Genomic DNA, 16,852 nt, shown 5'->3' with positions numbered 1-16,852 from the left:
GAGGACTGCCGGCCAAACTCTACTCTGTAATATAAAATACTTCTAATAACCGAAACAATTAAAATAAAAATATTAATATCAAATGGTCATCATGGTATGACATTGATTAAAAAATTAAAAGGAAAAATATTTGTGATGTAAATCATGAGAGTATAAAAAAAATAATGTAATTTTGCTCTCTTAATAAAAATATTTTTATTTAAGTTTTTTAATCAATAATCTTAGGATTTGGGTTAATATTTGTCTTTTAATAATTGTTTGTATGAAATGCTCAATGTGATATTCCGTTTGTTTGAGTGTGGTAGTTAGTTCTTCTGCATGCACTTTTTGTCAGATTTCATGCGGATCGGAGAATTCAAATTGTTATATTAAACAAATCAAATCCGATTCTATTACTAACTGCATGGCTTTGGTGTCATAGATTTAAAATTTGGCTGTTCAGTTTGACCGATTAGAGTGTTGAAAAAATTAATTAAAACTGGATAAACCTGTTTAAATCAATTCTTCCCAAAAAATGACATTTTTTTAATCTTTTAAAGGAATTTTATTACAAAATATTTTTGATAAATAAATAATGACTCTTGAGACAATTTTTCTTAAACATTAATTTATATATATTATGAAATTTTCATCTAAGATATTTTTTTATATTAATTTAAAATTTTACATAATTTAATTTATATAATTTTTATTTGTATTGTTATGTAATATAATAAATATATACATTTAATTATTAGATTTGCTAACTTGTACTCATTTTTTGAAATGTGTGATATGTGATATATATTAGATTTTTATTTTTAATCTCTCATAAATTCTTTCTTTTTTATTGTATGATATTTGAAAATTTTTATTTTTAATTTCTATTGATAGAACGTGCCTGTTAACTTTTAAAAAATATAACTTGTTAAGAGTTTCAAATGTGAGTATTTATTTTAAATTTTAAATTATAATTTGTGACAATTAAATATTTCCAGAATCAATTATAGGAGGAAAAAAAAATCTTATTTCGGTTTCCCCTTCCTCATGTCCTTTTAATTCAAATCAAACACAAAATCCCAAATACAAACATCATCAGAATCCCAGATCTATAACCCATATCAACAAGTTCAAGTTTAGTCCTAATATACATGTAGTATCAAAAGGGTTATGCAACTAATACATGAAATAGGTTGCAACACCGATCAAAAAGAGATCAAAAATTCAAAACAAATATTTATATTTATCCTATTACATCTCCCTCACACCCATAACAACCTTCAACCAGCATATCAAAAATCAAACAAGTGTTAATAGTAGACCCCCATAGAACGTGATGCCACACCACCACCAAAGGATGACCTTCAGATCACAAAAACAAAATATAAACTCAGATTCAAATCAAAATTCAAACAATTCCAAATTGAAATCAAAATTTTGAACATGACCACTGGATCAAATTCAAAGCACAAATCAAAATTTCAAATAAAAAATCTCAAAATCACAACCCAAAGCATAAACCAAATTTCTTTCGAAGAGCGCACAGATCACAGCGGAGTCGGAATCACCACCATCGGCAGTGCGCAACCTAACCACGACCAGCGGCGCACGACCACCGGGTCGCCACCCCAACCTTGACACAAACCCCACCACCATAAACCCAACAACCCAGACCTAGAAACACAACCTTTGAAGGAAGAGTGATTGTTGTTGTACTTGGAGAGAACAAAAAGGAAAAAGAGAGCGGCCAGAATTCGCCTTCGGCAGCGGGCACAGTGGTCTATGGCAATGGGTTCAGAATAAGGAGACCGAATCCGCCATATCCAAGGTCATATCTACCTTCATGAGGGACGCAAGTTGACGAGGGGATTGCCGGCGGCGTCATCGATCAAGACGTGGTGGTGCAGTCTTGGGTGGAGGATGTCCCAGATCTGGGTTTTGAGGAGAAAAATCACGATCATTTATATTAGAGAAAGGGGTAATTCTGTTTTTACTGATATAAGTAGGGGAATAAGTGTAATTTCACAATAAGGGAAGCATTTTGTTATGAGATAAACACTTTTCCGTTTCCGCAAAATACGCAATTTTCGTTATTCTGTTTTTCTTCAATCTCTTTCTTGCTCATCTTCTCCATTTTTCTTGGTGAGTTTCTTGGTGAGTTTGTGTGTGTGATTCAAGTTTAAATTGCTTGATGTGTGCTAGATTAATGTTCTAGATCCAACATTTTGCTATCCAGAGCCTAATCGAGCCTGGGATCGGGAAAGACAAGTGAAATTAGTGAGGTTTCAATTTGCAATTTGGGAAACACGAGTGTGAGTGAGTGTTCTTCATCAATTAAGTGAATTGAACACGAATTGAGTGAAAATGAAGTTGAGCACAAATGGAGGAAATGTCCCTGCGCAATTGCTGGTTCTTGATGGAAAAAATTGGGAGCGGTGGCATATTCAAATGAAGGCGTTGTTTGAATTTCAAGACATGATGGAGGTAGTGAAGAATGGCGTAGCGGCGGAACCAGCAGAACCCGCTACTGAGGCGGTGAGGAATGCATACAAGGATAGCAAGAAGAAGGATGTGAAGGCAATATTCTTTCTGCATCAGAGTGTAGATGATGCGAATTTCAATCTGATCTCGAAGTCGACCTCAGCGAAGCAGGCCTGGGATAAACTTGAGAAATGTTATGCTGGTGGAGATCGAATCAAGAAGGTGAAACTTCAAGTGTTGCAGCGACAGTTTGACTCAATGACGATGGAAGAGAATGAGAAGATTGTTGACTTCTTTGCACGAGTAAAGGTAGTCACCAATCAGATGGCTACACAAGGTGAGACTCTAACTAATGGAAAAATTTGTGAGAAAATTGCTCGATCTCTACTGGAAAAATATGATTATATAGTATGTGCAATTGAGGAATCCAAGGAAGTAAGTGAAATGAGTTTAGAAGAATTGCAAAGTTCACTAGAAGCTAGAGAACTTAGATTACTAGAGAGAAATAAGAAGAAAATTGTTGAACAAGCCTTATTGGCTCAATCTAGTAACAAGAATTCTGGCGACAGTAACAGAGGAAGAAGTGGTTTTAGAGGAAGAGGTCGTGGTAGGAACAATAGAGGAAGAAGTGGCTATGTTTCTAGTAGTGGAAGAGGCCAGAATAATGTTGAAAATAAACTTGATCAGTCGTAGAGAGGCAGGGGCAGAGGCTACTATCGAGGTGGTAGCAATGGTAGAGGAAAAGGTGGTAGGAAAAGGTTTGATAAACAGAACATCCAATGTTATAATTGTGATAGATGGGGACACTTTGCAGATGAGTGTTATGCGAAGAAGGATTCCCAAGGTGATTAGGCAAATCTTGCCAAAGGTGATGATGAAGAAAATGAGCTAGTGATGCTCATGGTGACTACTGCAGATGAAATGTGCACCATTGATGAATGGTACCTTGACACAGGATGTTCTACACATATGACTGGTCATAAAGAATGGCTTGTCAACTTTGATGCAAGCAAGAAAAATAGAATCAAGTTTGCTGATGGTAGAGCTATGCTAGCAGAAGGAGTTGGAAATGTGATGATCAAGATGCCGAATGGTACACAGTACTGCATATCAGGTGTATTTATGTACCTGGACTAGAGAGCAATTTGCTTAGTCTAGGACAATTAGTGGAGAAAGGCCATAAGGTGATTATGGAAGATAAAAAACTTAAACTGTTTGATTCAGGTGGTAAAAACAGTTTGATATTTGATGTTTCTATGTCTAGAAACAGGACATTTAGAGCCAATCTGGAAGCACTTTGCCATAAATGCCTAGCTGCAGTAGTGAGTGAAGATGATTGGGTGTGGCATCACATATATGGTCACTTGAATTTTAGAGACTTGCATGACTTGAATACTCACAACATGGTTAGGGGGCTGCCATTGATAAATATACCGAAAGAATTATGTAAAAATTGTGTTGAGTCTAAGCAGCACAGAGAGTCTTTTAAGAAATTTGTTGAAACTAAGGCAAGAGAAAAGCTTGAAGTGATATACTTTTATGTGTGTGGCCCAATACAGTGTGAATCTCTTGGTGAGAGTAGATACTTTGTATCATTCCTAGATGATTTCACTAGGAAGATGTGGGTGTATATCTTGAAGAGAAAGAGTGAAGTGCTAGGAGTATTCAAGAAGTTCAAGAGAATGGTGGAGAGACAAACTGGTTTCTTGATAAAAACTATAGTCACTGATGGAGGAGGAGAGTATACTAGCAATGAATTTGATGAATTCTGTGAACTGGAAGGTATTGTGCATGATGTGACACCTCCCTACACTCCCCAACATAACGGTGCAACCGAAAGAAGAAATCGAACAGTGATGAATATGGTCAGATGCATGCTTAATGGAAAGAAGCTACCAAAATTTCTTTGGGCAGAGGCTGTCCACTGCAGTGTATGTGCTAAACCGAAGCCCAACAAAAAGGCTCAATAAAATCACACCTGAAGAAGCATGGTCTGGACGCAAACCAGTGGTTAGTCATTTTAAAATTTTTGGCTCTATTTGTTATAAACATGTGCCTGATCAGTTGAGAAAGAAGTTAGATAGCAAAAGTGAGATACAAATTGTTTAATCCAGTAACCAAAGAAGTGCTCGTGAGTAGAGATGTGGTAGTTGATGAATCCAAGGACTGGAATTGGGATAAATAGATGGTAGAGGAGCCTACAAAAGTTGTGATTGAAGCTTTTATTGATGAGCCAAGTGATTCTTCTGCTGTAGTAATTGATGACAGTGACCAAGGAGGAGTAAGGAAATCACAGAGAGCTAGACAACCCTCTAGCAGGTTACATGATTCAACAATAGGGGAGGAAGGTGAGCTAGTACACTTAGCTCTATTTGCTGAATCTGAATCAGTAAGCTTGGAGGAAGCAATGAATGACACAAAGTGGACTGATGCTATGAAAGAAGAGCTGAAAGCTATTGAAAAGAATAATGCATGGCAACTTGTGCCTCTGCCTGCTAAGAAAAAACCTATTGCAGTAAAGTGGGTTTATAAGGTAAAAAAGAATCTGAAAGGAGAGATTTCCAAGTATAAGGCCAGGCTAGTGGCAAAGGGATTCTTGCAAAAGGCTGGCATTGATTTTAAGGAGATGTTTGCACCTGTTGCAAGAATGGAGACAGTGAGAATTATTACTGCTATAGCAAATCAAAAAGGGTGGCATATGCACCATATGGATGTGAAATCAGCCTTCTTGAATGGTCCTCTAGAGGAGGAGGTTTATGTGAGTCAACCACCTGGGTTTGAAATAAAAGGAAGTGAAGAGAAGGTGTACAGATTGAACAAGGCTTTGTATGGCTTAAAGCAGGCGCCTAGAGCCTGGAACAGGCGCATTGATGGCTTTCTAATGAAGCTTGGATTCCTCAAACGTACAACTGAGCATGGTGTTTATATAAAGGGCACAATACTACTAACTTGACTGTAGTGTGCCTGTATGTAGATGGCTTGCTTGTGACAGGAAATAATGAGACTGAAATTGCCAACTTTAAAGGAGAGATGATGAGAGAATTCGAAATGACTGATTTGGACCTTATTTCTTATTTTCTTGGAATTGAATTCAAGAGAATTGATGAGGGAGTGATCATGCATCAAGGGAGGTATGCAAGAGATGTACTGAAGAAGTTCAGAATGGTTGACTGCAATTCTGCAGAACACCCACTGCCATTGGTGTGAACTTGGTGAAAGATCCTAATAAAGAAGAAGTAGATGTAACTTTGTATAGACAAATGGTGGGCTCACTGAGGTATCTTTGATGTACTAGACCTGACTTATTGTATGTTGTTGGCTTAATTAGTAGATATATGGAGAATCCTAAACTTTCTCACTTCCGTGCTGCCAAGAGAATAATGAGGTATGTGAAAGGTACTCTCGATTATGGTATTCTGTTTCCCAGTGCTGCCAAAAAATGTAATGTTCTGGGATATAGTGATTCTGATTGGTGTGGAGATAAGAGTGATAGGAAGAGCACAGCAGGTTATGTGTTCTTCTATGGTGATGCCCCAATCTCGTGGAGTTCAAAGACAAGTGGTGGCTCTTCCTATGTGAGGCAGAATACATTGTAGCTGCTATGGAAACATGTCAAGCTCAATGCTTGATAATATTTTTGGTGAACTGAAGATGAAGGAAAAGGGTGTTATTACCACTGATGGTGGACAACAAATCTGCCATCAATCTAGCTAAACACCCAGTTGCTCATGGAGGAGCAAACACATTGAAACACGATTTCATTTCCTTAGAGAGCAAGTGACAAAAGGCAAGCTAAGTGTTAAGTATTGTCCAACTATTGGCAAGTAGCAACATATTCACTAAACCATTGAAGATTGATTAGTTCAAAGAGTTAAGGAGCAGATTGGGAGTGATGATTGAAGTGCAGTGAAGATCTCTGTTAAGTGTTATGAGGTGTTGTATCTGTGATTTGTTGTTTTCTTTTACTGTTATTGTAATGTTGGTTAAAGATAGATACAGAATTAAAGGAGAGTATTAGAGAAAGGGGTAATTCTATCTTTACTGATATAAGGAGGGGAATAAGTGTAATTTCAGAATAAGGGAAGCATTTTGTTATGAGATAAACACTTTTCCGTTTCCGCAAATACACAATTTTCGTTATCTGTTTTCTTCAATCTCTTTCTTGCTCATCTTCTCCATTTTTCTTGGTGAGTTTGTGTGTGTGATTCAAGTTTACATTGCTTGATGTGTGCTAGATTAATGTTCTAGATCCAACAATTTAAGGGAGAAGAAGCGGTTCTGCTCGACGCTTGAGACTGAAATTGCACCGACGACGACGAGAAGGTTCTGCACGACGTCGAAAATGGTGGTAAGGGAGAAGCCTTCACAGACAAGGCTGGTTCCAAAGGAAAAGAGAGAGATGGGGTTGTTAGTTAATACTAATCACGAAGGCACAAAATAACCCAATAAAAACTCGCCACGTCAGCAAGGGAAGTGCCCCCTTTTGCATGTGCATTGTTATTGTTTTAATTGACTTAAAGCATTTTACTTGGAAAATCTCAAATTAGAATCTTAAATTACATTTTGGTAGATTTTATCATGTCACTAAATCTTTCAAGATTTAAGCTTTGTAATAATATATTTTATTTTGAAATCTTAAATAATTTTTAATAGATTTCACGTAGATTTTACTTTTAAATATTTTATTTAAATAATTATTAAATTAAATATAATTTATTAAGTAATTAAATATAATTAAAAATAGGTAAGGAAAAAAATTCTAAATATTAAAAAATACGAAAGTTGTTTTTAATGTAATATGATGCTCTTGAAAGTGCAACCATAAGAAAAATAAAATATCACACTCCTCACTTTAAGAAATTATAATATGGCCCCTCACTTATCCCTTCCTTTTCTCATTTTCCCATCTTCTTACTTAATCTTTTTCTTATCCACACCCCAACAAAAATTGATGCATGCCAAATGTTTGTCCTCTTCTCCGCACTCCATCTCATATCCGTTTGTTCTTGTCACCACGCCGTCCGTCAACAATGGCCACCGCATCGACCTCCACGGCCACCCTTCCCCTTCTGCAACCTCCATCCTCTCCTTAGCCTCCCTTCCCCTTCCCCTCCAAAATATGTTAATCTAAGAAAAAAATAATTTTTTTAATGTTATTCTTGGGATCTTCACGGTTCTTGTAGAGGATCCGATCTTCCAAAATGAAGATCTTTCATTTTTCTATAGTGGGAGATCTTCAAAGAACAGATCTTCCACACCAACATTTGAGGTGAAGATCCTATGATACAGTTGTTCTTCCCGTTCTTAAACCGCAAGAAATTATAATTTAACTCTTTAGATGATACCGACGATTTTTTAACCATTACAAATCGTCTGTTAGGAATCGCATTATCACTTAAATGACAATAAAAACTTAAAACATAATTTTTCAAGAAACAAACACAAAATAAAAATTTATTAAAAAATAAATGCAAAATTCAAATATACATTAAGAATGACGAATATATTTTATCCTAAAAAATAAGTATACATTAAAAAAAATGCTTAAAGGTTACACTCACTTCTTTTTTTCAAAAAATTTCAGCAAATAACACTTTGCATGTATTTTTTATAATTTACTAAAATACTTCTAAAAAAGCAAGTATATATTAATAAATTCCATTAGTAATTTACCAATTTAACTTTTAACTTTGGTTCAATTGTAATTGAACTGATTAATTATGAACAATTTGAAAACGTCGATTGATGTCATGTAATATATTGTTTTAAATTAACAATTATTGTGGTGAGATATGAATGAGACTACCTAAACAAAGCTTGTAAGTAATTTAACACACCGTTCAAACTCTGACCAAAAGAATATTTTCCACTTTTCTCATCACATGCAAGATTAATTGGATGCAACAGCACACTTGCGACGCAACCAAGTTAAGCGTTTATCCTTTTTGAGAGACAAAAATATCTCCCTTGCATTAGGTTTGTCGAACAGCTCTAAAGCTGCAAAATAGAGTTGTTGATCAACACCTTGCATCAAATCTAAGTCCCTAATACAATCAGCCATGCTAAATCTAGCAATTTGTTGCTCTATGGCAGCTGCCCTCATCTTTGAAGCAGATGCCATCTCAAATATGGCATCTGCAATAGCATCATCAATTCCTTTACGCCCTCTTTTGCGGGTAGAAATCGCAGTAGGTGTAGTAGGTTGAACTGTTTGAAGATCATTAGCATCTTCCTCGTCCTGGGATTCTGAAGAGGACTCCTCTTGGTGTGTGTTCAAGGGCTCTGGACAAGGAGTTGTATAAGTATGTTCACCCTTGGATGCAGCGAAATATTCATGCTTGCCGTTGGTTGATGGCTCAGAGAATATTGTGCAAAGTTCCTTAAAGATTGAGCAGCCACCGGTTTTGACAGTCTCAGCATCAGGATGTTTCTATAATTTCTTAAAAAGTTAATCAAGTATATTTATAGAGCACGGCTAACAGCTCATGTCTGTGATAAAAATACTACAGTCTATAGTAGAAACTACAAAAAATGCTAGTAATATAAACATTCATTTTGACACCCTCATGAAATCAAAGTTGGTCTCATTATTTATTGTGTGTTTAGTTATACTTATTAAGAAAATTTGTTCTTTTCTTTCTAATCTCCTAAGAGCTTTAAAAAAAATACTTTATCCAAAATAATCCCAAACGAACACATGCTTAGTGGGTTCCGCATGGATTTTAATACTTTACCCAATAAAGAATGTGGTGTTAGCATTCTTCTAAAAAGTAACAGGGTTTCAATTCAGAGACGGATTATGCCACAACATTCTCAGATTGTTAACTTACTTATTCCACATTTTATCATTAAAATGAAAAGCAAACTTTTGGAGAATTTCAAGTTAATCTCAGAGGGTTATCCGGCTACTCAGCTTTATCTTCAGCTTGGTGGAAAAAAAACAAATTAAGAAACATATTTTTCATAAAAGCATTCATGAATGTTGAGCCTCATTAGTAGCTTGTTTGGTCCAAATATTTGGAAGGGAAAAGACTCAAAGGAGGTAAATATAGGGGACAAAATCCCACAACTCCCAGTTTTTGTCTCCCCTCCAATGTTAAGGAGATTAAGAGAAGGGAAATACTTTAAGTTTATAGGCTGTGCTAATTAAATTATCCTTAACTTGAACACTGGAGTTTAATGACTTTATTTATCTACCATGACAGTATAATAGTAAAATACTTTATTTTTCCTCCCCTCCTCTTATAAATCAAACAAGTTGTCCCACCACAAGAAATTATTGTATAGTCGAAGATCACCATGTGTCCAAAGTCTCGATCAATCTCCACGTGACATACAGTTAAGTTTTTCAATTTAAGAAATAGTTAATAAAACTCAGAAGTCACATGGAGATTGGCCAGGACCATGGACACATGGTCCTAGACCATACAATAATTTCTCATTCCTCTCCTCCCTTTCTTTAAACCAAACAGTCTATAAAGGAAGGTCATACTGACCATATGACCAAAGTTTCTTTTTTCAACAGCACCATATTTTGATATTTAATTAATAACAAAATAAAAGATAAAGGAACATACCTTGATGTATTCAGCCCAAATTTCATCATTAGCTGTTATAGATCCTGTGGCTTCATCCCAACTAAAGTCACTTTGATCAAGAATGGACTTTACAATAGTATACTGCCTCCTCAAGACCGAATATCGGTTTTTGAGTTGTTCCTTGTCCCATTTCAGACCTGTTTTTTTGTAAAATTCATCACAAATATATTTCCATGCTTTCTTATTGAATAAATTGTTATGTTTATTCCCTTTATGTACTTGATCAACCATCAGTGCTGCAAGTATCTTGGTGAGTGATGTCGTCCACTTAGCCCTTGACTGTTCCTGCTGCTGAGTTTCTAGTCTTCTTGATCTTGCAAGTTGGCCTGCCATCTATAGTTTAATGTACATAAGTGTTTGATAAAGAGGGGCATAAACACCTACAATACCCATGCACACACAATTCTATTTTTTGGCCATAGGATTCTAAACTCTAGTTGAATACGGCTAGCAATAATTAAAAGCGCGTACTGCATAGAGTGGTGAATCAAAAAGTGCATTCAACACAAAGCCAACACATTGACAACAAATGAGAGAATGGTTTGCAGTGGTGAAATGGGCAGCATAGCAAGCAAAAAATCTTGGTACGAGGAAGACACAAAAAGTCAAAGAAAACCCACAAAGAAGTATGATTCACTGTGCCAGCAAGCATACCAAAGAGCGAAAAAGGGTAAAGACAAACTTTGTATCATTCAGAATAAGGGGAAGCGAATGTATTTCAGTATAGGCATTTTATGTTGGTGATTTCGATTATTGATTCACTAATTGCATTTTTATAAACCTTTTCGAAAACCCTAAAGCAGAGGGGAGAAGAAAAATTTACCTACGAGAAAACCCGATCTCTCCTATTAAGATTGATTGATCCTTCGTTGAGATTACAACAGAAGAAGAACAGAGAGAGAATCCTTGAAAACAACCCTCGTCTGCCACGAAGAAAATTCTAAACAAGGTTAGGCAAAGTAAACGCTTTATTGATTAGTTTTAGTTTCAATGATTTAAATTATCCATTGGATAAATTTTAAGAAATTATAATTATTAAAATATTGTTTAAAATAATAAAAGAGTACACATTAATCAAATTATCTTCAACAAAAAAAACGTTAATAGAATATATTTTTCATAAAAATATAAATTATTTTTATAAAAATTGAGTAAATACTATGTTTATAGATCTCCAACGGATATTTTTATTTTATTATTGATTTATGTTTATAATTTTTATGTATAATTGATTTAGGTATTATTCATTTTCATTTAATTATTTTATTATGTGTTATTAAAATATTTTATTTCCTTAAATATAAATTAATACTGTCACCTTAAATATTTTAAACAAGCATTCATTTTATTATTAGTATAGATATTTTTATTATATATATTTGTCACAAAAAATCATATAATAATTTTATCTTAAAATCTACTAATAAATTAAATTTTTGAAATGTATTGCATTTAAAAAAAAATGACTTTTGGTTCGTGTAATCCTAACTAACGAGTTGAATCGAACAGTTCATGAACTTTAATTTAATCGAATTCGAATTAGAAAAAAAAATATTTATGCCTAGCTTAACTCATTTTGAACCCTAATAACAATGATAGCAAAAGAAAGATCTAAAGTTCATATGCAATTATATTTTAACTTATAAATTTAATAAAACAGTCAAAGTGTGTAGCACAACACAAAAATGCTAAAAGTTATACCCAAATATTGATGCTTACAACTTCAATTATGAAAGTTTATAATTAACTTTATAGAAAGATAAATTATAAAATATATTTTAAAATAAGTTGTCATGAATATTATATTAAAATTTAAAAATATATTTATATTTTATAAATAAATTAAATTTGATTACAACCAAGCCAACCTTACATACATTTATCTTGGTGTTAAATTATCACAAAGTATATCCTTAAATATGTTTATATGTTACATAATAGTTTTATATAGGTCGGATTATAAAAAGACTATTGTCACATAAATAAATTAGACTCAAATCATATATTTTTATTTTAGTAAAGTCTAACTTAACTTAGTTTATTTCTATTTTTACTCGTGATTATATAATTTAATATAAAAATAAGTAAAAGATGACAAAAGCTCAAAATAAATGATCACTTTAAACTATTGAATTCCATTCATGAGAATGCAATTATATTAAAATCCATGGAAGAGATTTGTCACCTTAATAGTTATATTCAACTTGATATAAATTATCTAGTTAAATGCATTTCTAACTCTCAAATGTTATTAATTAATAAATAGTTTAAGTAGCATCCAAGATGACTTATTTTTAACTTCTTTTACCTTAAAAATAAATGTCCGCTCAAAATTCTCTTTATATAAAAGTTCTTAAAATATAAATAGTTTAATTAAGTAACTTGCTCTTTTTAAATTAAGTTATGCATCCTTATATTTTTATCAAGTTTTCAATTAAATTTCTAAACTTTTTTGTTATTTAATTGGGTCTCTAAACTTTTTCTTTTCAATTGAAACCTCCTATTTGATTATCGTTATAAAAAGTTAATCATAAAACATCTAATTAGAAATATTAATGGTAATATGATATTTTAACATTATGGACTATGTTTTGAATATTGAGACAATTATGATAAATTTATGTAAAATTTTATCTATGTAATCAATTCAATCTAAGTATTTTTTTTAGTCTCTTAAGTTTGTTATTATTATCATCATTATTATTTAACAAGTTTTTATTTTTATTTATAGTATATGTTTTAAAATAATATTTTATTTATTTATTTTTATCTAAAAGTGATCTCTACCAAACATGCACATGATAATCACTTTCCTTACCTAACCCCCCGAGTCATGCTTGTGTTCAACGAAGACAGCCACAGGCGCAGCATGTTATTGATGGCTTCCTCACTCACCAACCACCAAACCACACCGTCGCACCCATTCCATCGCTGATTCCTCCAATGGCTTCCACTACCACCACTTTCTCTCTTTCTCTCCGCACCAACCAACAAACTCCATTCCCCAAACCCTCTTTCTTCTCCAATAACAACCATCTGCATTTCAACTCTAATAATTGGGCCTGGACCTCTGTTTCCACTGCTCGCAAGTCAAGGATATGCGTCACTTCCTCTCAAGTTTTGGATTCCTTAGCAGCAAAATCCGAACCCGCTCTTCCCACCACCGTCGAAGTCGATTTGGGTAATCGGAGCTATCCCATTTACATCGGATCCGGGTTACTAAACCAACCCGACTATCTCCAGAGGTTCAACAATTCAATTTCTTTAACTTTTGTTTTCTCTTTATTTTTTCATGTTATAATTTCCAATATGTCTGTATGTGGATTTATACTTACTCAATTTTCAATTCATAGTGCAATTTGTAGCGTATCACTGTATTGTATCCTGGCTCTGTTTGGGTAAACTTCTTCATGAGTACTTACAAAAGAAGAAAATAAGAAAGATAGAACGAAATGAAGTTCTCTCCTCTAAGCTAAAATCAACTTATGTGCCTCAACTTTTGGAGACGTTGAATAAAAGAGCTTCTATACAATTTAAGTTCATAAGATGATTTTAGTATGTGGAGAAGTTCAATTCAATAAAACTTTTTTAATAAGGCATGGATTTTATTTCTTGTTTAATATTTTATTCTTAAGTGCTCTGTTCTCACTGTTGCAATAGGCACGTGCATGGAAAGAGGGTCCTAGTTGTAACTAACAAAACGGTTGCGCCACTTTATCTAGACAAGGTTGTTGATGCTTTGACAAGGGGAAACCCCAATGTTTCTGTGGAGAGTGTAATTTTACCTGATGGTGAGCAGTACAAGGACATGGTATGTCTCATGCGTTTGAATTGGCTGTTGTTTTTATTGGCACTTTTTTGAGAATTGTATAAGAAAGTGTTTGTGTGTTCAACTGATAGGATACTCTTATGAAAGTCTTTGACAAGGCCATTGAGTTGCGACTAGACCGGCGTTGTACGTTTGTCGCTCTTGGTGGTGGTGTGATTGGCGACATGTGTGGCTGTGCTGCTGCTTTGTTCCTACGTGGTGTTAATTTTATTCAGATTCCTACCACTGTGATGGCCCAGGTCTTTTGCTGCTCTTTTAAAAAAATATTTTCATGATATGTGTTTATTAGACCTTTTGTGGCTCTGGCTAATGTTAATGGTTCTAGTCTCTGGCTCTCTGCTATCTATGTTATCCCATTCCCTGTTCATTGGGTTGTGTATTATGTTCCCAGGTCGATTCTTCAGTTGGTGGCAAAACTGGGATCAATCACCGCCTTGGGAAGAACCTGATTGGTGCCTTTTACCAACCTCAGTGTGTGCTAATAGACACGGACACATTAAATACGTTGCCGGATAGGGAACTGGCATCAGGGCTTGCAGAGGTTATAAAGTATGGGCTCATTAGGGATGCAGAGTTTTTTGAGTGGCAAGAGAAAAATATGCACTTATTACTGGCAAGGTAAATTTTTAATTAAGTACTGTGCTGTAATAAGCTAATTTTCTGGGAAAGTTATGTTAAAATATGTACTTTTGGCTGGAAAAAGTATCCCAAGCTTGAGCTATATGACTTATCATTATTTATTAGCTCTGTTGCACTGCTACAGATTGAAATATCTGGTATGATACAATGCAATACTTTTCTTCAGAAATTTAAGATACAGGAATGGGTAATATATATAATAAGATATGTTTACTTATATAAGTAAAAGTAAAATAAAATAAAATTACCTACATGTGATTATCTATATTCAAGGTCCATGTGTTCCCTCTCTCTCAAGTTCCTATGTAATAATTGAGATTGGCAAATAGTGTGAAGATGATGGATATCCAAGACAACGTTACACTAAAAATATAAGTACTGATATATTATATGAATATCTGGACCGGATGCTAATATGATACTATTTTCCGATAACCTATGCATGATAGATAATTAGTGCCACATACTATCTAGTTGTGTTGATCTATTTTTTTTTTTTATCAAAATGTTGTGCACCTGCTTTCATAATGTCCTTCTTCTGTATTAGTTTTTACAAGTTAATGTCTTCCACTGCAGAGATCCTAGTGCAATGGCATATGCTATAAAGCGATCTTGTGAAAACAAGGCTGAGGTTGTGTCCTTAGATGAGAAGGAAAGTGGACTGAGGGCAACATTGAACTTGGGTCATACATTTGGTCATGTGAGTGATTGTATATGACTGGTTATTATCTGAGGTTGTAAAATTGTGATAATATTTATAACCTAGGTTATGAATTATTATGTGTTGATAAACAATTATAAAATTTCAAACATAATGGAAAAAAAATCGAGTAAAATGGAGACAGATTGTTTGAGAAAAAAATTAGCTGTTAAGATGGTGTACAAGCTGATTTTAGCGTGTCCCAAATCAAATAGTTCCAGTTGTTTCGAAGTTTTTAAAGAGGATATTAAGAAAAATATGCATTATAAGTTTTTTTTTATCACTTTATTTGTAATGGAAGGCAACCTCAGACATTTGATTGATTAATCACTCATGCCCCTTTACTGCTATATTTTTCAGAGTTTATTTGTAATGACTTAATGAAACTTTCGGTTTCTTAATCTCTTAGGTTGTTTACATATTGTAGATCTTAAAATATAATGGTTAAATATTTAATAATCTTTATTTATTTGCTGTGACATCAAACTATTCCCAAAAAAATTGTTTCTGCATTCTCCTTTTCAGTAAATTTTCCTCTCTGATTTTAACTCTTTCCCGTGGCACTTATTTTAGGCAATAGAAACTGGGGTTGGCTATGGGCAGTGGCTTCATGGAGAGGCTGTTGCAGCTGGCACGGTATTTTTTAAAAAACAAAAATATCATGAATTGTACTTATATTTGTGTTTAATACTAAAGTCTATAGGTCTATTTTGATGAATCTGTATGCCAATGTACACAGGTAATGGCTGTTGACATGTCATATCGCCTAGGTTGGATTGATGATTCTCTAGTGAAGAGAGTTGGAGATATTTTAAAACAGGCTAAGTTACCTTCAGCCCCTCCTGAGACCGTGACTGTGGACATGTTTAAATCTGTCATGGCAGTAAGTACTGATTCTCAATACCCTTTTAATGTTCAGTTTGTTTATATTAAGGCTTATAGTTTTTTTTATTTTTTATTTTGGTGTATTAGGTGGATAAGAAGGTAGCAGATGGGTTGCTAAGGCTTATCCTTCTAAAGGGCCCTCTAGGCAATTGCGTTTTCACAGGGGATTATGACAGAAAGGCTCTAGACGATACGCTTCGTGCATTCTGTAAATCCTGATCTTTGTGCTCCATGTTTCTATTGCAGCTTTATCCAATTCCTTTTAGTGAGTTTTTGTATGTTGTGATAACCTCACTTGTATTTTTCTTATGTACTTTGGATGCCAACCATGGTCCCCATTATATACGCAAGAGTCTATTACAAAGTTGTATTATTAGAAATTGAGGCATGATCAATAATTATCATTTGAGCATATATCATATTCTTCCCATCTTTTTTGTTGCTTACAACAATGCTGAAATCTATCGCTCTGTTGGTTTCTGTTTTGAGGGGAGGGGTTATGGTTAAAGTCAACAACCTGAACCTGATAGATGTTCAAAATAAATCTACAAACAGCGCATGCATTTCCTGCCCCTTCAGAAGCTCTACCATACAAACCAAGACAGTGTAAATAATCTCCTACGTTTAATTTGTCCTGCTTGTTATTCTGAAATGAAACTACTAAAAGCCTACCTCTAAATCATTACTAAAAATTCTGAACTGAAGGAGTTCCCCATAGTAAAGCTCTCTGGAGCTGCATGC

General features: G+C 34.2%; 2 protein-coding genes and 1 long non-coding RNA gene across 3 annotated transcripts; 1 reads left to right on the top strand and 2 right to left on the bottom strand.

The window, feature by feature from the left end:
- Nucleotides 1-1,191: 1,191 nt before the first annotated feature.
- Nucleotides 1,192-1,937, bottom strand: LOC106798740 (uncharacterized). The gene is made up of 2 exons (XR_001388452.2): nt 1,488-1,937; nt 1,192-1,341 (listed from the first exon to the last, which is right to left on the bottom strand). It is a non-coding gene; the product is annotated as an uncharacterized lncRNA (long non-coding RNA).
- A 6,247-nt stretch (nt 1,938-8,184) lies between these two features.
- LOC102661909 (L10-interacting MYB domain-containing protein) lies at nt 8,185-11,031 on the bottom strand. Its single transcript, XM_006573483.4, has 3 exons — nt 10,882-11,031; nt 10,038-10,391; nt 8,185-8,890 (listed from the first exon to the last, which is right to left on the bottom strand). Exons 2-3 carry the CDS (start codon nt 10,389-10,391, stop codon nt 8,351-8,353), a joined length of 894 nt encoding a protein of 297 aa, XP_006573546.1. The 5' UTR covers nt 10,882-11,031; the 3' UTR covers nt 8,185-8,350.
- A 1,866-nt stretch (nt 11,032-12,897) lies between these two features.
- On the top strand, nt 12,898-16,541 carry LOC100812989 (3-dehydroquinate synthase-like). Its single transcript, NM_001255716.2, is given in 8 exon segments — nt 12,898-13,303; nt 13,719-13,869; nt 13,959-14,126; nt 14,279-14,505; nt 15,103-15,226; nt 15,800-15,862; nt 15,966-16,109; nt 16,199-16,541. Coding segments are annotated over 8 exon segments (1,311 nt in total). The 5' UTR covers nt 12,898-13,001; the 3' UTR covers nt 16,331-16,541.
- Nucleotides 16,542-16,852: the final 311 nt, after the last annotated feature.

The sequence above is a fragment of the Glycine max genome, chromosome 1 (genome assembly GCF_000004515.6).
Source record: "Glycine max cultivar Williams 82 chromosome 1, Glycine_max_v4.0, whole genome shotgun sequence".
In the NCBI taxonomy this organism is placed as follows: Eukaryota; Viridiplantae; Streptophyta; class Magnoliopsida; order Fabales; family Fabaceae; genus Glycine; species Glycine max.
The sequence above is the reverse complement of the archived record's forward strand: the minus strand, read 5'-3'. Positions and strand labels throughout refer to the sequence as shown.

Bases quoted from the DNA above. Each gene is read 5' to 3' on its own strand.
- LOC102661909 (XM_006573483.4), bottom strand. From the start codon at position 10,391: ATGGCAGGCCAACTTGCAAGATCAAGAAGACTAGAAACTCAGCAGCAG. The intron at 8,891-10,037 runs GTATGTTCCTTT...AAGAAATTATAG, and splicing joins TTTGGGCTGAATACATCAAG to AAACATCCTGATGCTGAGAC.